Raw genomic sequence first — 14,514 nt, forward strand, 5'->3', positions numbered from 1 at the left:
AAAATGAAACCTTGGGGAGATAGGAAACACATTACATGGATCTGCTTTGTGTAGTCCGAAGAACAGTTCTTAATTAAAAATAAAAAAGCAAACCAGGGGTGGAAGGTCTTTGATTAATGTTAGCAACCGTGCTGTCTAATGTGTTCCTCCAGTGTCTCCAGATCCTCTGTCTCAAAAAACCAATAAATGAGTGAAAGGAGAATAATCTTGGCCTCACCAAATTTAATGAAGAAACCCCCTCTAAGTGCAGTGAGCCACACTGGCCACTCCCCTGTATTTGTGTTCAAACTACAAAATGACTGCATTTGGCACTGGGTCTTGTCCTAAAGCAAATCCCATGAGTGTGTCCTTATCCTCAGAGGGTGGAAAGACTGCATCCACACCTGGGTTTTTTTAATCTTAAACTGTTAGTACTGGTTGCTCTGCATATCTCCATTCCCGAGTGCAGACTTGAGGTTCCCATCTAGAGAATCTTTTATGTCTGCTTTCTCTCCTTTTCCCATACTTCCATGGATTTCCCAAGGCAGTTGATGTTCTGACCTCTTGGATCCAGTTTTCATCAGCTGTCAAGATAAATTTGGTTAATACTCCAGGAATAGTTTATTCAGATTTAGACTGAAGAGGGAATAGGGATGGAAATGCAAGATCATTCCCCTGTCTCTCTAATCTGTCTGATATGTCTCTAAATGCACTAACTTTTCAATAGTTATACTTTCTTAAGGTTTATTCCAGGCCAGGAAAAGAAATTTTTAAAATATTTTAGCAGAAGCACACATACACGCACATGGATGTATATATGAAGCTCATTTATTTTATATCTATAAATAAAAATTAAATCCACTGATGTTATAAAAATACGACAATTATTACATATTGTGTTTGCACGTATGGGCAGCTAGAGGCAGGGATTTGATGATTTTAACTGATGCTGAGTTTAATTTTCTCCAATATATGGGTTAAATTTGATTTCATTACATGCCATAAGCTGTCAAAGTACTCTATTTTTGTCAATATCTAGCCTGTGAATGCTTATCTCAAGTTTTGGGTGACTAAGGAGAGTTATTTTATGTGAAAAATTTCTCATATAGAAAATTTTCCTGGGTTTTAAAACTGGGAAGAATAATTATGATGGACTTCACAGCAGGAGGCAAGCCGTTTCTTCCAGGAATTCTTTAACCCTGGAAGTACAGCAATGACATGAGAGCATTTTCATGTTTCACGTTATCCACCTGCACTGGGTACACTCAAGTGCCACCTTTTTCCTTAAACCTTCCTCTTCCACATATATCTTCAGTCCTGAGGAGCTCCTTGCCATGGATCACTGTTGGGAAGGTGTCTGTATTGGGTGGGAAGGCTGCTGGTCTGATGCATAATTTTGGATTTTCCATCACAAGACCATGACTCCAAATTGCTTGTAGTGTGTGTAAGGAGATGCTGATTTGGATACAGAAGCAAAACTGTGATGTAAAACAAAGAGTTGGATAAAAAAACAACCTCAATATGTGAATTCTGACTGGACAGAGAAGACAAGTAGAAGCCAGAGCTGGTTCATATAGAAATCTTGCAATCAGGTGTAGAGGATATATTAACAGGGCAAGCTGATGGTGAGATGGGTGGTCATTTACCCAGCTGTACGTGGGGTAATGCAAACAGGAAAATTTTAAGAGGAGTCTAAAGGTAATGCTTTCCAAAGACCTACTCATGGCATTTCCTAGCAGTTGTTGAAGCTTCAGGCTCTGTTGATACATGTGCAATGGAGAATTATTTGGGGGCCAGCTTTGATTTTGGTTTTGATTTTTTTTTTTAATTTCTTTTCTCTTGGTTGAACTGGGGCATTGAAAATATTGTAGTATGTGTTCAATTGTGGACCTAAAATGAAATAACTATTCACATTGAAATTTGGGATGAAGATTTTAATTTATTCAGAGATTTGAAGTTCGATGAAGTTTTTTTAGTGGAAGCTGGTATTCCTTCCAGTTAGAAAAGGCAAAATTAAAAGAATAAGCCTTGAGAATGGAGTAGAGGATAAGGCGATTTGTGATATGGAAATTCAGTCCCTGGTCTTGAAAAACATTCTGAGGACATTCATTCACCACATGGATGAGTTTTACCTTGGTGAGAACTTTCTCTGTTCTCTGTAATTGCATCCCAGATCCTACACAAACTCCCAGACAGCTGGAGTATGGCTCCCAAGAGAAAGGGGTATGGCAGAGGATTGAACAGCTTGGGGCGTCCCACCCTGTGGAAACACACGTCTCACCATACTTACATTTTTTTGCTATCATGCACAGCAAATCACCAGTCCAAGGAGCTTTCATCTTTCAGGTCTCCACACAGAGGGCAGGAGTGGGAAGTCCAGGAAGTGTCACCTTTTGGTCTTCATCCGGCACTGGAAGGGACTTGCAGGCTTTGCTGAGGAGCTGACATTGTTGACAGTCCTACCTCTTTGTGGATGAGGAAGCAGAGCTGTTGCATAGTTACTTTTCCCCCTAGTTTTAAAAGAGTTAAAATTGGGTTCTTTTGTACTGTCATGATGTCAAATATTTGCTGGACTCAGGGCAGTTTTTTACATTAAGGAATCTTTTGGCATTTAAGACTCTGGTTCAGGGAAGGTAGAGTGCTGTACCATCAACTCAGAAACATCTCTGATACCTTTGACTTAGGTTCCTCAGTGTCACTTGGCCCGTGACAGAATGGGGACCTTCATTTGCCTTGGCCACTGCATAAAAAAACAGGATATGATCAAATCCAGTTAATCATTCACAAATGTCTCATTTCTTGAATCTCTGAGGGTGTATAACACATTTTTGGGACTGTTCTCTGCTGCTTTGGCTTTTGTTATAAGTAAGCTAGTAAGGAGAAAATCAAATTTTGAGTTTTCTTAAAAGGAAGTGGAGGAATCCTGGAACACACTAGGGCTCTGCAAATGTATGTTTAATCATTTAAAGAAATGTCTTTTGGCTAAAAGCTCTTACCAGCGCTTGCAAGTTGCACTCAAAGCTGTACAGCTACATCATTTCAACAACTGATGTGAGTTAGCGCCCTTGTTGGCAGCGTGAGCAGAGAGATGCAGGCTTAGCAAATCCTGGGGGCTGAATTACTCTCAAATTCATAGTGACTTTGTGCAGCGTGGGCGAAGTGTCCTGGGGGTGACTCTGCTGATGGTTGCACCAGCTCCTTACACAGTGGCATGGATGGAGAGACTCAGGCATATCTTGCCTGCCTTGTTTTTTACAGTGCAAAGCATTTGGCTCTGCTGTGGAGCCAGGCAGTTCCAGCCATCTCCTGCAAACACTTTGACTGTGCTTCAGGCAAGCATACACTCTCCAAGTAGCAGCAAACCAGAGGAGTGAGTACTCACACACAGCACATTGTGGAACTCCCTGCTGCAAGATGCCACAGGGCAATAAGTGCATGGAGGCAGAGCCTTGAGTATATTCGTGGTGAATTGGCCTATTCAGAGCTGTCAGTGAGATCCACTGACCTGGGTGTAAACGGGAGTCGCCCAGCCCTGCAGAACTGGGAGCTAATGGGAATAATGGAGGAGGATTGTTCTGTCCTTCCTCAGTGTCAGTTATTATACATGTACATACCTTTAACACCCCAGGCTGCAGTCGGAGACAGGTTACTGGGCTATGTGGATTTTAATAAACCTGTTAGTGGACTTCTTGCTTTCTTACTTTAATATCTAACCCATCCTGAAAACAATGTGGGACTTTAACAATAAGTTGAAAGCTTTAGAGGGATTACACTGCCTTATTGAGTCTGTACCCAAAGCCCTTTGAGGGCTCCCATTGACTCCAGTGGGATTTGGTTCAGACCTCAAGTATATGGGACTCTCTTAAGTAAACTCTTTCAAGGCCTGTACATGCTGCAATACTTATTGAACTCTTTGTTACTTCTGTGAATAGGAATGTGACCTTTACACTTCTAACAAAGAGCCTTGAATTACAGGACTAAATCTTCATGTTTTGGGAGAGATAAGGTTGCCATCCCAGCTCCTCCTAACCCTGCTGAGCAGGTGGCTGAATGGTTGGTGAGGCAGTTCCCCAGTCACTGGGGATTTAGTTAGACAAGCACTGAACGTGTAGTACAGCAGCTTCAGAGCTTCTTCATAAGTGGATGTCCATGAACAGTGGTGGTCAGGGTGGACATCTGGTTTTGTACGTTGTTCCATTTCAGAAGTCAAAGCCCTGCCACCACAGGGTCATTCTGATATCCATTTTAGAAGTCTATTTAATCCATGTATGTACTAAAAATGGCCAGTGTGGAAGACAAGGCTAGTAAACCATCTAGGTTTTCTATTATCCACCCAGTCCCTTGGCCACGTGAGGGGAGGGAGGGAGGGATGAGTAAGATGGAAGGAGAAGGTGTTGGGCTGTATGTTCCCTCTTCCTCTGGCCATTGCCAAAGGCTGCAGTGGGGCTATGTGGCAAATAGCTGAGTCTGAATGACAACAAATTCCATATCGTGCCTTTCTTGCTTTTGAAGCTGGTCTAGCTTCTGGTACCCCTGCCTCCCAAACCTGCTGTTCCAACAGGAGAAACTCAAGTGAGTGAGAGGAGCAGTTTGATTGACAGTGCTATTTTCTACCTGTATTTTAGGTCACTTCCTGGGTAACAACACTGTGATTGATGTACTGAGACAAGCAGGATTTGAAGTGGAGCACACTCCTCCTGGACAACCAATTGGAAAGTAAGCAGCTGCCCACAGATTATTAATCACTTTCTCTCCTTTTTCCTCTCCCTTTTTCTGTGACTAAGTGATATTATTGCATTAGTGTAGCAAGTGGGCGAGGAACCTCCCTTTCCCACCCAAGTTCCAGACAAAAAGTTCATTGTAAAGCATCCATTGTGTGAGTTTGGAAACATATGGAGCCTCAGTGGCTGGGGTTTTTTGTCTTTTTTTTTGTTGTTTTTTTTTTTTTTTTCACTTGGGGACACTATTTATAATCACAGCTACTTCATTATACCAGTAGTGCCACAGTTTCTTTCCAGAAACATCTCGTTCAGCTCATTCCCCCATAGCTGTTTTTCATTTTTCTCTCCACGGGGTTTTAGTTGCTTCTTTAGTTGCAGACCTCTCTCGGTCCGGCTGCTGCTCTTCAGCTGGCATTTCACTTTTTCCTGAAGGACCAGATTTAATGGAGCAGATGCACCTTGTGTTGGGTAGGTAGAGAGCAATTCAATATTCCCTGAGCTTCTCCATCTATCTGGTCAAGTAAAGCAGGCAGGAGGGGACTGATCACCAGTCTCTTGGAAATGTTCATTATTATAAGATAAAATATGGCATGAAATAGTCCTTAGTTGGTGAAACAAACTTCATTTATCCCATAGAATTTTCTCTTTCCTTCAGATGAGGTCTCTTCCAAGGAAATTGTAGACAATAAAACCATGAGGAATGGTAAGAGACCATCTAGCTTTTCCCTAGAAAATTAGCCTTTCCCTTACATTCTGCAGATAAAATTTGGCCAGGGTTACTCTGTCATAGGATTGTTATCCTCATTAGGAGAAAGTGTCAGCAGCATGCTCCTGTCCCTGGTGGGCAGACATGACATGGTCCAAATATGAGGTGAGTGTCAATATGGAGGATTAATCGCAGAGGTAGTAGACCATGTCTGAAAAAACTGTGTGTAATATAGTTGGAAAATCTGGCTGATCTAACCTTGTTTGTGAAACATCCACAGTGATTCATATAGAATATCATATGGCTCAACTGTACATAAGTGTCTTTGACAGAGGATTTATCCTGAATGCTTCTTGGAATCTGTTGAGCAATAAAAGCATCGTCTTAAATAAGAAGGGGGGAAAGAGGAATAAAAAGCTATCAAACACCAGGAAGAGCATATATTCAGAGGAGGTTTAAGAAGCACTTTGGCAGAGGGAGAAAAGTCAACGTGGCACAAGGAAAAGCAGTAAACACTGTAATGGGCTGGAGCTGGAAATATTGACTAAAATTAACAAAAAAAATACAGCAAAACAGAAAACCAAACTATAGCAGAACAGCTGAGGTGTACTATTCCTAGGTTTCTGACAAGGAAACTTTCTGCTCAGGGAAGCAGACACTTTCTTCAGCAATTTTCATTTAGCTGAAAGTATCATCTTCCATGAAAAGTGTTTCAACTGGAAATTGTGAAACTAATAATTTATTGGCTGTTGCAAGCCCTTGAGAAGAACAAAAGATGCAGTAGTGTGAGAGAAGTCTAAGAACAGTTGCTGCTCTTTATGGTCTTGGGATATGTCTTTACACATCATCACAGAGTTGAAATAAAGGATAGGGCAGGAAACTTGAATCAAAGCCAGCGCTTAATGTTGACTTTTTTTGCAGAATGGGGCACTTCTGTGTGTGTGCATTCCTCTACCTTGGCAGCAGTGTCTCCTGTTCATGATGTCTTCGCTAAAGTTGTAGTCTCTGGGGAAAATGTTCCTGAAAGCAAGTGGACTTGGACTGCTGCCTAGACCAATGCACATGTCCTCAGCTGAATTGTCCCACACTTGGAAACTTCTGTTCCCAGCTCCAGGCCATAGTGTTGGGCAGGTTGGTCCCTTTGTCTGGGCTAGTACCCTAATTCCAGTGAGGTCTGCTCTGAACACTGAACATACAAAACTTTATTAAAGGGTATACTCTTGTGCAGGAGTACTGGATTGAGTCAAGTGAGAGCATATGGTTGCACCTCATAAAGATTGAATGCCCTGTGTGTTTTCCTGTGGTCTGATGATGAGACAGATGTGCCAGTCCTAGATGAGAATGTAGAAAAAAAAATAAATTACATGGTAAAGAAGTCCAAAGGTGCCACTAGACTGCATTACTCAAGGTGCAGAAACAGCAGAAGACTACAGAAATTGTGGATAAAGAGAACTTAAATATGTTCACAGGAAACAGCTTGCTGCCTTTAGGAAAAAAGAGGCTCTCAGACATGCACATCAGGGGATGTTGTTGTCTTACAGCTGGGGCTGTAGCCATCAGAAGTGCTTGGGGCTCCCCCTCAGAAATGAGGAGGCTGCTGCAAACCATTTTTTAGAATAGCTTGTGTTTTATGATTTCTGGGCAAGATGCAAGACAATCTAGCCAAACACAGTTGTGACAAAAATTGACGGCATTTTCAGAAGCACAGCAAGTTGGTTGTTGTGTTGCTGTAACTGAGACTCTTAAGGAACCTTGCATTTTTGTCCAGCCTTCTATTTTTACTCTTCTGCTTTTTAAAAGATGAAATAAAAGCATTTGAAGACAGTTAGAAAGGCTCAGAAGAGGAACCATTTTGTGATAGTGGCTATACTAACAAAATTTATGCATAGAATAAATAAACAGAAGCTCAACAAAATTTGGGCTGCTTGCAGAGCAGAAATTGTTTTATGGGTTACAGAGATGCAGGTGTTTTCATCTTGATTCTTGTGAAGCTGTACATGAAATAAGAGGTATTTCTGTCCTCTGCTGAAACCCAAAAGAGACGTATCTGCTTTACTTCCAAATAAGTTGTATAAGGGAGTCAAGCCCATTGCATTGCATTCTGGCATTGACAATTGAAAAACTGGATAGTGTTCAGGGAAGATCAGCTGGACTCTAATGTAGAGATTGGTGGGGGTGGACAGCATGTGGAAAAAATGCAAGGGTTGGAAAAAAACTGAAGCAGCTGCACGCTTATGTTTTGGCCAAGGGAATTCAAAAAAGGAGTACTGTGGACAAATTGTATGCAGGAGAATGGAGAGGAACAATTTGAGCTGGCACATAGAAACATTTTGAGGTATTATCAGATTGAAATTGAGGGTGGTTTTGGATGAATATCAGTGATTTCTTGACAGTGATTTGCAGTACAATCTTGCTCAGGTTAAGTATGAAGCCCTATTATATGAAAGTAATTTTAGCAAAACATGTATTCTACATCCTGCTTACTACCCATACTGCCTTGCCAAAAAAGCAAATACTATTTTTCTTTAATATAACTGTTCCTAGAACATTATTATTATTGTTGTTGTTGTTGTTGTTGTTGTTATTATTGGCATTTTTAGTGGCCTGATCTTTATAATCAATAATAATTGTGTTACCATAAATAGGTGGAGTATAGTCTAGTATAATTTAAACCCCATTTCAGTTTCCGAAAGGGCAAAGAATACCTTTTTAGAAAATAACTAGTACTGTTCCTGTGTATGAAAAAAGAAAAGCCTTGGGAAGAGTGAAACAGGACAAAGACCAAAGCTGTTTGTGCTTTCAGTTACATACAGGGTGGGTAAAATCAGAAGATTCTTGGCTTCCTCCATCCAAAAAGCTAAGCATGGGTTGTGAAATGGCTGCTCTTTAAGCCAACCAAACTGAATACCTAGAGTCTCACATTTCTGTTGTCTAGTGACAAGCATGAATTTGAGCCAAATTCTCCCTTTCTTAAGGTATTGGGGAAAAATAAAGTGAGATCTTGTCAAGTTAGAAGAGATAGCCAAGACATGGAGGGGTTTGATGGCTCCAGAATCAGTGAACTGGCAAAGGAAAGTTCATATAAAGTACATTTATCTGGTGTGGAGCTATTTGAGAACTCTCACTGACTGGATTTCTGAAATCTCCTGGCTCCTCCTGTTGATTTGCCTTAGTGGCCCAGTGTTGACCTTCCTGAGCCTCTTCTAGAATCCCACCAGGTGACTGTTGAAAACACCTCCTTTACAGCTTGATCCCTTTCTGTAAAAAAAACCCTGTTGTACTCATCATGCAGAGCAACGCCATAAACACTTGAGAACTTATCCTCACGTTGGCTTCATTTGTTTATTTTGTTGCCTGAGGGAAAGCGTCCCAAATCTGTTTGCACGACAACCTTCAACAGCATTCATATTTGCTTCTTTTTTTGATGGCTCTCCTCCTCGTCCCCAAATGAAGGCATTGGAAAATTAGTGTATCTCATTGCTTTGCCCTGAGATAAGAAAGGCAACTTTTTTTTTTTTTTTTGGTGGAGTTCTGCCAACTGGCTGTCCTTGCTCCTCTCTGTCTTCAGACAGCAGAGCTGCGTGCTTGGGGTTGGGAGAGAGGAGGAGATGGGAGAAAATTTCCCCTCAGATGGATTCCAGTGACTTGAGCAGATAAAGGGCCACAGCTGCTTCACATTTAGTTGGAAACAGCCAAACTGCAAGATCAATCCAGGAAGCACCTGTGTCCGTGATGACTCTATTGTTGCTGGGTTCTCAGAACCGGCTCTGACCTTCTGCCACTCACCAAGCCCTGATGTGCTGCACGCTGTTCTCTCGAACAGAAAAGTGTGCAGCAGTGCTCATTTCCATCAGACTGCTCTTTCCGAGGTTGTGCTCAATGCTACCCTTCTTTCAGAACGGGAGAATTCAGTACAAGCTTTTTTTATCTGCCCTTTTGAGAGTTTATTGTACACTCGCAGAGCTCTGCTGGAGAAATTAATTACTCTTGCTCCTTATGTTTGAACTTCCTGGCCCAGGTGAAGCAATGTGTCCTTGCTGTTTAACTGACTCCTTTCTTTCTTTCTGAAGCAAAGAGCTTCCTCCTTCACCTTCTCCTGTAGCATCCTACAGTTGTGACCCTGGTCTCCTACTCAGTGTTGGCTCAGGGTGGAAATCTTTGCTCTGTTCCTCCCCATGGAATAAAAGCACACTTACTTCCCACAGTGATGCAGCCATTTCACTCCATCAGGATCCCTAGGCTTCCCGAGGTGATATAAAGACATGGGAAAATGTTTGACCTAGCCTTCCCCACAGCTCCAAATTGGTAAAAATGCCAATTCAATAAATTGGTAAACGTGCCAATTACACCCCAGAAAATTATGGATTCCATCAGAGCCCTCAGGTGTCTCCCAGTAGTTGCCATGTTCCTTGGGATGCCCAGGAAGCTTTAGCTTTCTGGTGCCAGCCTGGCAGGGTTACTCTGCTCTGCTTAGCTGTTAATTTTTGGGATGTGTCAGAGAGAATGTTAAAGTTGTAATGAAATAAGTAAAAAATAAGTATTTATGAGAGCTGTGACACTTTCATTAGAAACAACTGAGTTAATTGAGAAAAAAGATAGACCTGAGAAGGAGAAATTCGGGATCCTTTCTCTTCTGAGACAGGGAAAAATGCACACTTTTTTCTTTTATGTGGGTGGAATAACCTCCCTGTAGGGTTGCTGCAGTTCTTAATCCTATTCTAAACCTTTGGATCTTTCACTTGATCTGATACTCCCTTCACTAGCTTCCTTCCCTCAGAAGAAAAGCAAACCCATTATTTAGGGGGTTCACTGACAGCATAATTTACAGTAAGAGATGTATAGGGATGAAATGGGGTTCATCTGCATGCACTGGCAAATTTATTGCCTCATGTAACATTGGAGAATATGACTACTCAATGCTTAAAATATTTAGTTATGAAAATATGCACATTACATTTTCATGTTCCCATGTGCCTTTAAAATATCCTCCTTTGCAATTTGATTGTCTTTGTGTCTACCTTACTGCCACGAAGTCTGAGTCAGTCCAAGTAACTCTGAGGGGGGGGGGAAAGTTGAAGAAAATCTCTAAAATGTGGTAGAAAAGCAAAGTCAATTTACAAGTTCTCAGCCATAGAAACTTAATAATCCTTTAAGCAACACATTACTTAGGGACAGTGTATCTGTGTGTTCTTTAGGCTACATTTAAATGCTGGACACCTGAAAGAATGGAATTTAGAACTTGCTACAAAAAAAAATCTGGGAAAGAACAAGATAATTCATGGTGTTGGAGTATGAGTATGGAACAGAACTTCTCAGGAATTTTGTGCTTGACTAGTTCACCCAGTGGGACATTCACTTTTCTCTATAATCAGATTTTGTTCTTGGCAAAATTTCTTTTTTCGTGTGAAAAAATTGTTTCATATTCCATATGATTCTGTTCCTTGGGAACTTGCACACAGGGCCACTGGGGAACGTGGGCTTGCTTCTTTTTGCTCAAGGGCAGCCTGCTCACAGAGCTGTCCTGAAGCCAGTGCGAAGATTTCTAAGTTTTTTGCTGCTCTGCAGCCTATCAGTTTTAGGAGATCTGTATCTCATACTCCATAAACTATCTAATAGTAAACTTACAGAGCCTTGGAGACTTCTAAAGTTCAGAGCTCATTCTTACCTTCTTTCCTAGCCAAATTTTGGAGTTCTTCTTTCCACGGGAGAAGCTGATTTTTTCATCCTCCTTCTGCTTCCAGCCAACTCTAATGCAGATATTTTCACCTTAGGTCATTAGTATGAGATGAAAATTTTTGGTTTATAGTTACTAGAGATAAAGCTGATCCAAACTGCACTGAAGTCAACAATTTCAATTGTTGGCTTCCATTGGTGCCAGTAGCTTTTAGAGGTCATCATTATTATGAGATAGTTGTTGATTCTCTCCTGTCTTTGGTGGTGAGGAGCCATGAGGGAATCGGTAGAAAACTAGGAGTATGTTCACACAGTTGTGCAGATGCTCACTATAGTCAGTGTAAAAAGACTGGCTTTTCCAGAGTAATGCTCATGGGTGTCTTAGACAACTGGCCCAACTTGCTTGCAGTAGGTATCTGACTAGTTTTGGATGGCTAATCATTTTGTGAGATTAATTCCCCTCCTATTTGAAGGACTTGGGACACATTCAAGTTGGACAGTGTAACTAGACTCACTTAAGCCTTTGGAAAAACTGCACCATCCCCTCTCCAGCACTGTATTGAAACAGTGAGGTTGTGTGACTTTGTTTGTGTGTTCAGCCTGCACTTGTCCTGTGGATTGATGGCCTCCCTCCCAAGTGATATCAATCTGGGCTGAAGTGGAGCTGCACTTTGTAACAGCTCAAGGGGCACAAAGGTATCAAGTGGTATTGTGTGCTTTGAAAGATGTCGTTTATCTAAGGAAGTTTGTGGTCTGTTTGCTGTCACTCTGTCTTTGCAGAGCCAACTTCCCTTACCTTCACTATCACGTTGTCAGGCAAAGAGGCCTCACACGTTAGGACAGATAGCTTTTCCACTCCCAGAGCTGACTTCTTTTGCTTCAGCAAGTGGTCTGAAGCTGTGGGCTGTGTTGGCAATCAATAGAGCTGCTTGATTCAGCATGAGTGTAATTGCTAGTAATTTTGCTTTCAGGGAGCTCTTTACAAAGCATAAATTCTTAAAAAGGGAACAGGATTTCTGCAATGAAGAAGACAATGACTTTTCTCATCATCACTTTCACTTAAAATTCCTTCAATAATAGTATCTTAGAAAAAAACAGTCAGGGATACAGTTTTCTACATAGGATTTCACTGAGCAGTACATTTCATCTTTCGGGAGGGATCAGATGTGCATAGGGACATTCTGTGAAGTTTAAATAGGGTTAGAAACCCTCCAGAACAGCGTTGTGTGATGGGTGGCGTGGCCAAATGACCCCCTGTGGATCTTGTTGTGGCATGCTGTGAACTTTACTGAAACCTTTCTGAACTGCCCCCACAAGTCGAAGGTCACTCTAATGCACATCTGTGATGTGATCTTCTGTCATTTCTTGTGCAAAATAGTCTCACTTTTAACAACTCATGGTGTCTCAGCCAAGCCAGGTGACTTCATGCTGGCCACAACCCAGCTTTGAGTCTGAAATGACTGTGTGGTTGTCCCTTGAGGAGAAGATGGTGAAGGGTCAGACTGAGATGTGTGTGTATCAGCTGCTCCTCCTAGTTAAGTGCTAGTAGTAGGAGCAGGAATGCCAAAAGGAGTTAAGTTCTTATAACAGGAATAGTAAATTAAGGATGGTGAATTTATGAAGCACTTGTCACAGTAAAGAACTTAGAATGCCAGAATGCATTTTCGTGTCACGATCACTGAATCATTTTTATGAGAAGTCGAAGTAAATTCATATGTAATCTGTAAAGTTTGTAGAGAGTTTAATTCATCCAGGAAATCATGTGTTGGGAATTCTGTACCCAGCTCCAGATCAGATATACTTCAGAGAAGCGTTAAGGTTTTAAAATCCTTCCACAAGCCAAACTGATCTCCAGAACCTTTGGAGTTTCACCCTTCTCTGGACCTCATGCCCCATGCAAGTGAACATCATGCCAATGTGTTTCCCATTTCCTGGGGATTAAACTGCTGTGTTTGATGACTCAGGACTTTCCAAGAAAGCAGCTCAGTCACTCACTGTCTGAAGCGGCCTCAGGTGCCTCAGAGGACATGTTTTCTCTTGCACAGTGATTCATGATTTCAGACCAGAGGATCAACTATCTTTCTTTTTTTTTTATTTCCCACAAAGTTAATTAATAAAACAAATTTCTGTTAGTGGGTGTTGAAAGACTTTGGCTTTCCACCTACACTCCCAAATGCTCTGCATTCCAGGGAGAATGAAAAATGGACCTGTGAACAGAAACAGGAGGGAGGAAAAATGGGTCAGATGCTGTAGATGGATGTAGACACAGTGGCTGTCAAGTGACATGATGGAAGAACTTCCTGAATGAAGACAGTTTCTTGCAATTGTGATTGCTAAAAACACACTACTACACTAATCCAATTTTGGAATTCATACATGCAAATTTAGAGAGAAATTTTGGGGCCAGACACAAGGAATGTCTGGCAAAAACTGAATTCTCTGTTTGTACCTCCCTGTTGACCTCTTGCTCAGGCGGGCAGCCACGTGGAACACAGTTGTTCTGCTTGTGAAAACTGGATCCTTTGCCACTCCAGTTCATCGGGAGAAGCACCTGGAGGACTCACCCAGTCGTGACCACTGTGGACCAGGCTATGCCCATCTGTCTGCCTCATCTGTAGCCCCACCATAGAACAAAATTTTTCATCAGCATGAAGAATTAAGACAAAAATTACACCCAACATGATCATAATTTCTGTTGACTTCAGGGAGAAAACAGTTGGTCCCACAGCGGGCCAGAGTTGAGAGAAGGTCTAGATGTGGGATATTTCCCCTTCCCACTGCTACATGGGACATCAGACCTGCTCACAACTCTGTAGTACCACTGTCTGCTGATGGCAGCTTGCAGAGGAAGAGACCTTATCTGGTGCTCTTATTTGTGAGAAGGAGCACACTGAAGCCTTTTTCCGTTGGCTTCCAGTCAAGTCAGGGATACTAAGATTTTCCTGCTAACCTGTAGCATCTCAGCAGCAAAGTCATAGACAGGCTCCAAGTGCTTTGGTACCCAGTGCCCTAGATTTGCATCTCCTGTCATATGAGCCCAGCTTCACATTTCTGAATCTCTCTAGCAAAAATAAAGGCAGTCACGGAAATATCTCTGTCGGGTCAGCACATCCCTGCTTATGTTTGAACGGCTGATACAAATCTGGAGTCCCCAGTGATCGAAGTGCATGTTCAGAGATGAGCCCCATGTTGTGTTTTAAGGGAGCACAGCACTTTGAAACAAGGATGAAGCAGGAGCAAATTGGGATGAAGGATGTGGGGCATTAACTACTTTACAAGAAATCCCTGCTGGAAAGACGTGGTCAGCGTTCCAAAGTTTTCCTTGGAGAGTGCTTGGAAGTTGCATACCAGCCTATTTGTGGAAAGCTAAACAGTTTCCTATTGTCCTTGCTGTGAAACGCTTCCCAGATAAACACTTTCCCCCTCTCCATTTAA

General features: G+C 41.9%; 1 protein-coding gene across 1 annotated transcript in view; it reads left to right on the top strand.

Moving 5' to 3' along the window:
- The window catches only part of TRABD2B (TraB domain containing 2B), a gene marked incomplete at its 5' end in the record, with an annotated part of 271,278 nt that overhangs the window by 224,651 nt on the left and 32,113 nt on the right, over positions 1-14,514 (top strand). The window contains one exon of the mRNA XM_029959755.1: positions 4,605-4,695. Within this exon, the coding sequence (XP_029815615.1) occupies positions 4,605-4,695 (91 nt within the window). The remainder of the gene's footprint in view (positions 1-4,604; positions 4,696-14,514) is intronic.

The sequence above is a fragment of the Manacus vitellinus genome, unplaced genomic scaffold (assembly GCF_001715985.3).
Source record: "Manacus vitellinus isolate BGI_N305 unplaced genomic scaffold, ASM171598v3 scaffold_21_pilon, whole genome shotgun sequence".
Taxonomy (NCBI): domain Eukaryota; kingdom Metazoa; phylum Chordata; class Aves; order Passeriformes; family Pipridae; genus Manacus; species Manacus vitellinus.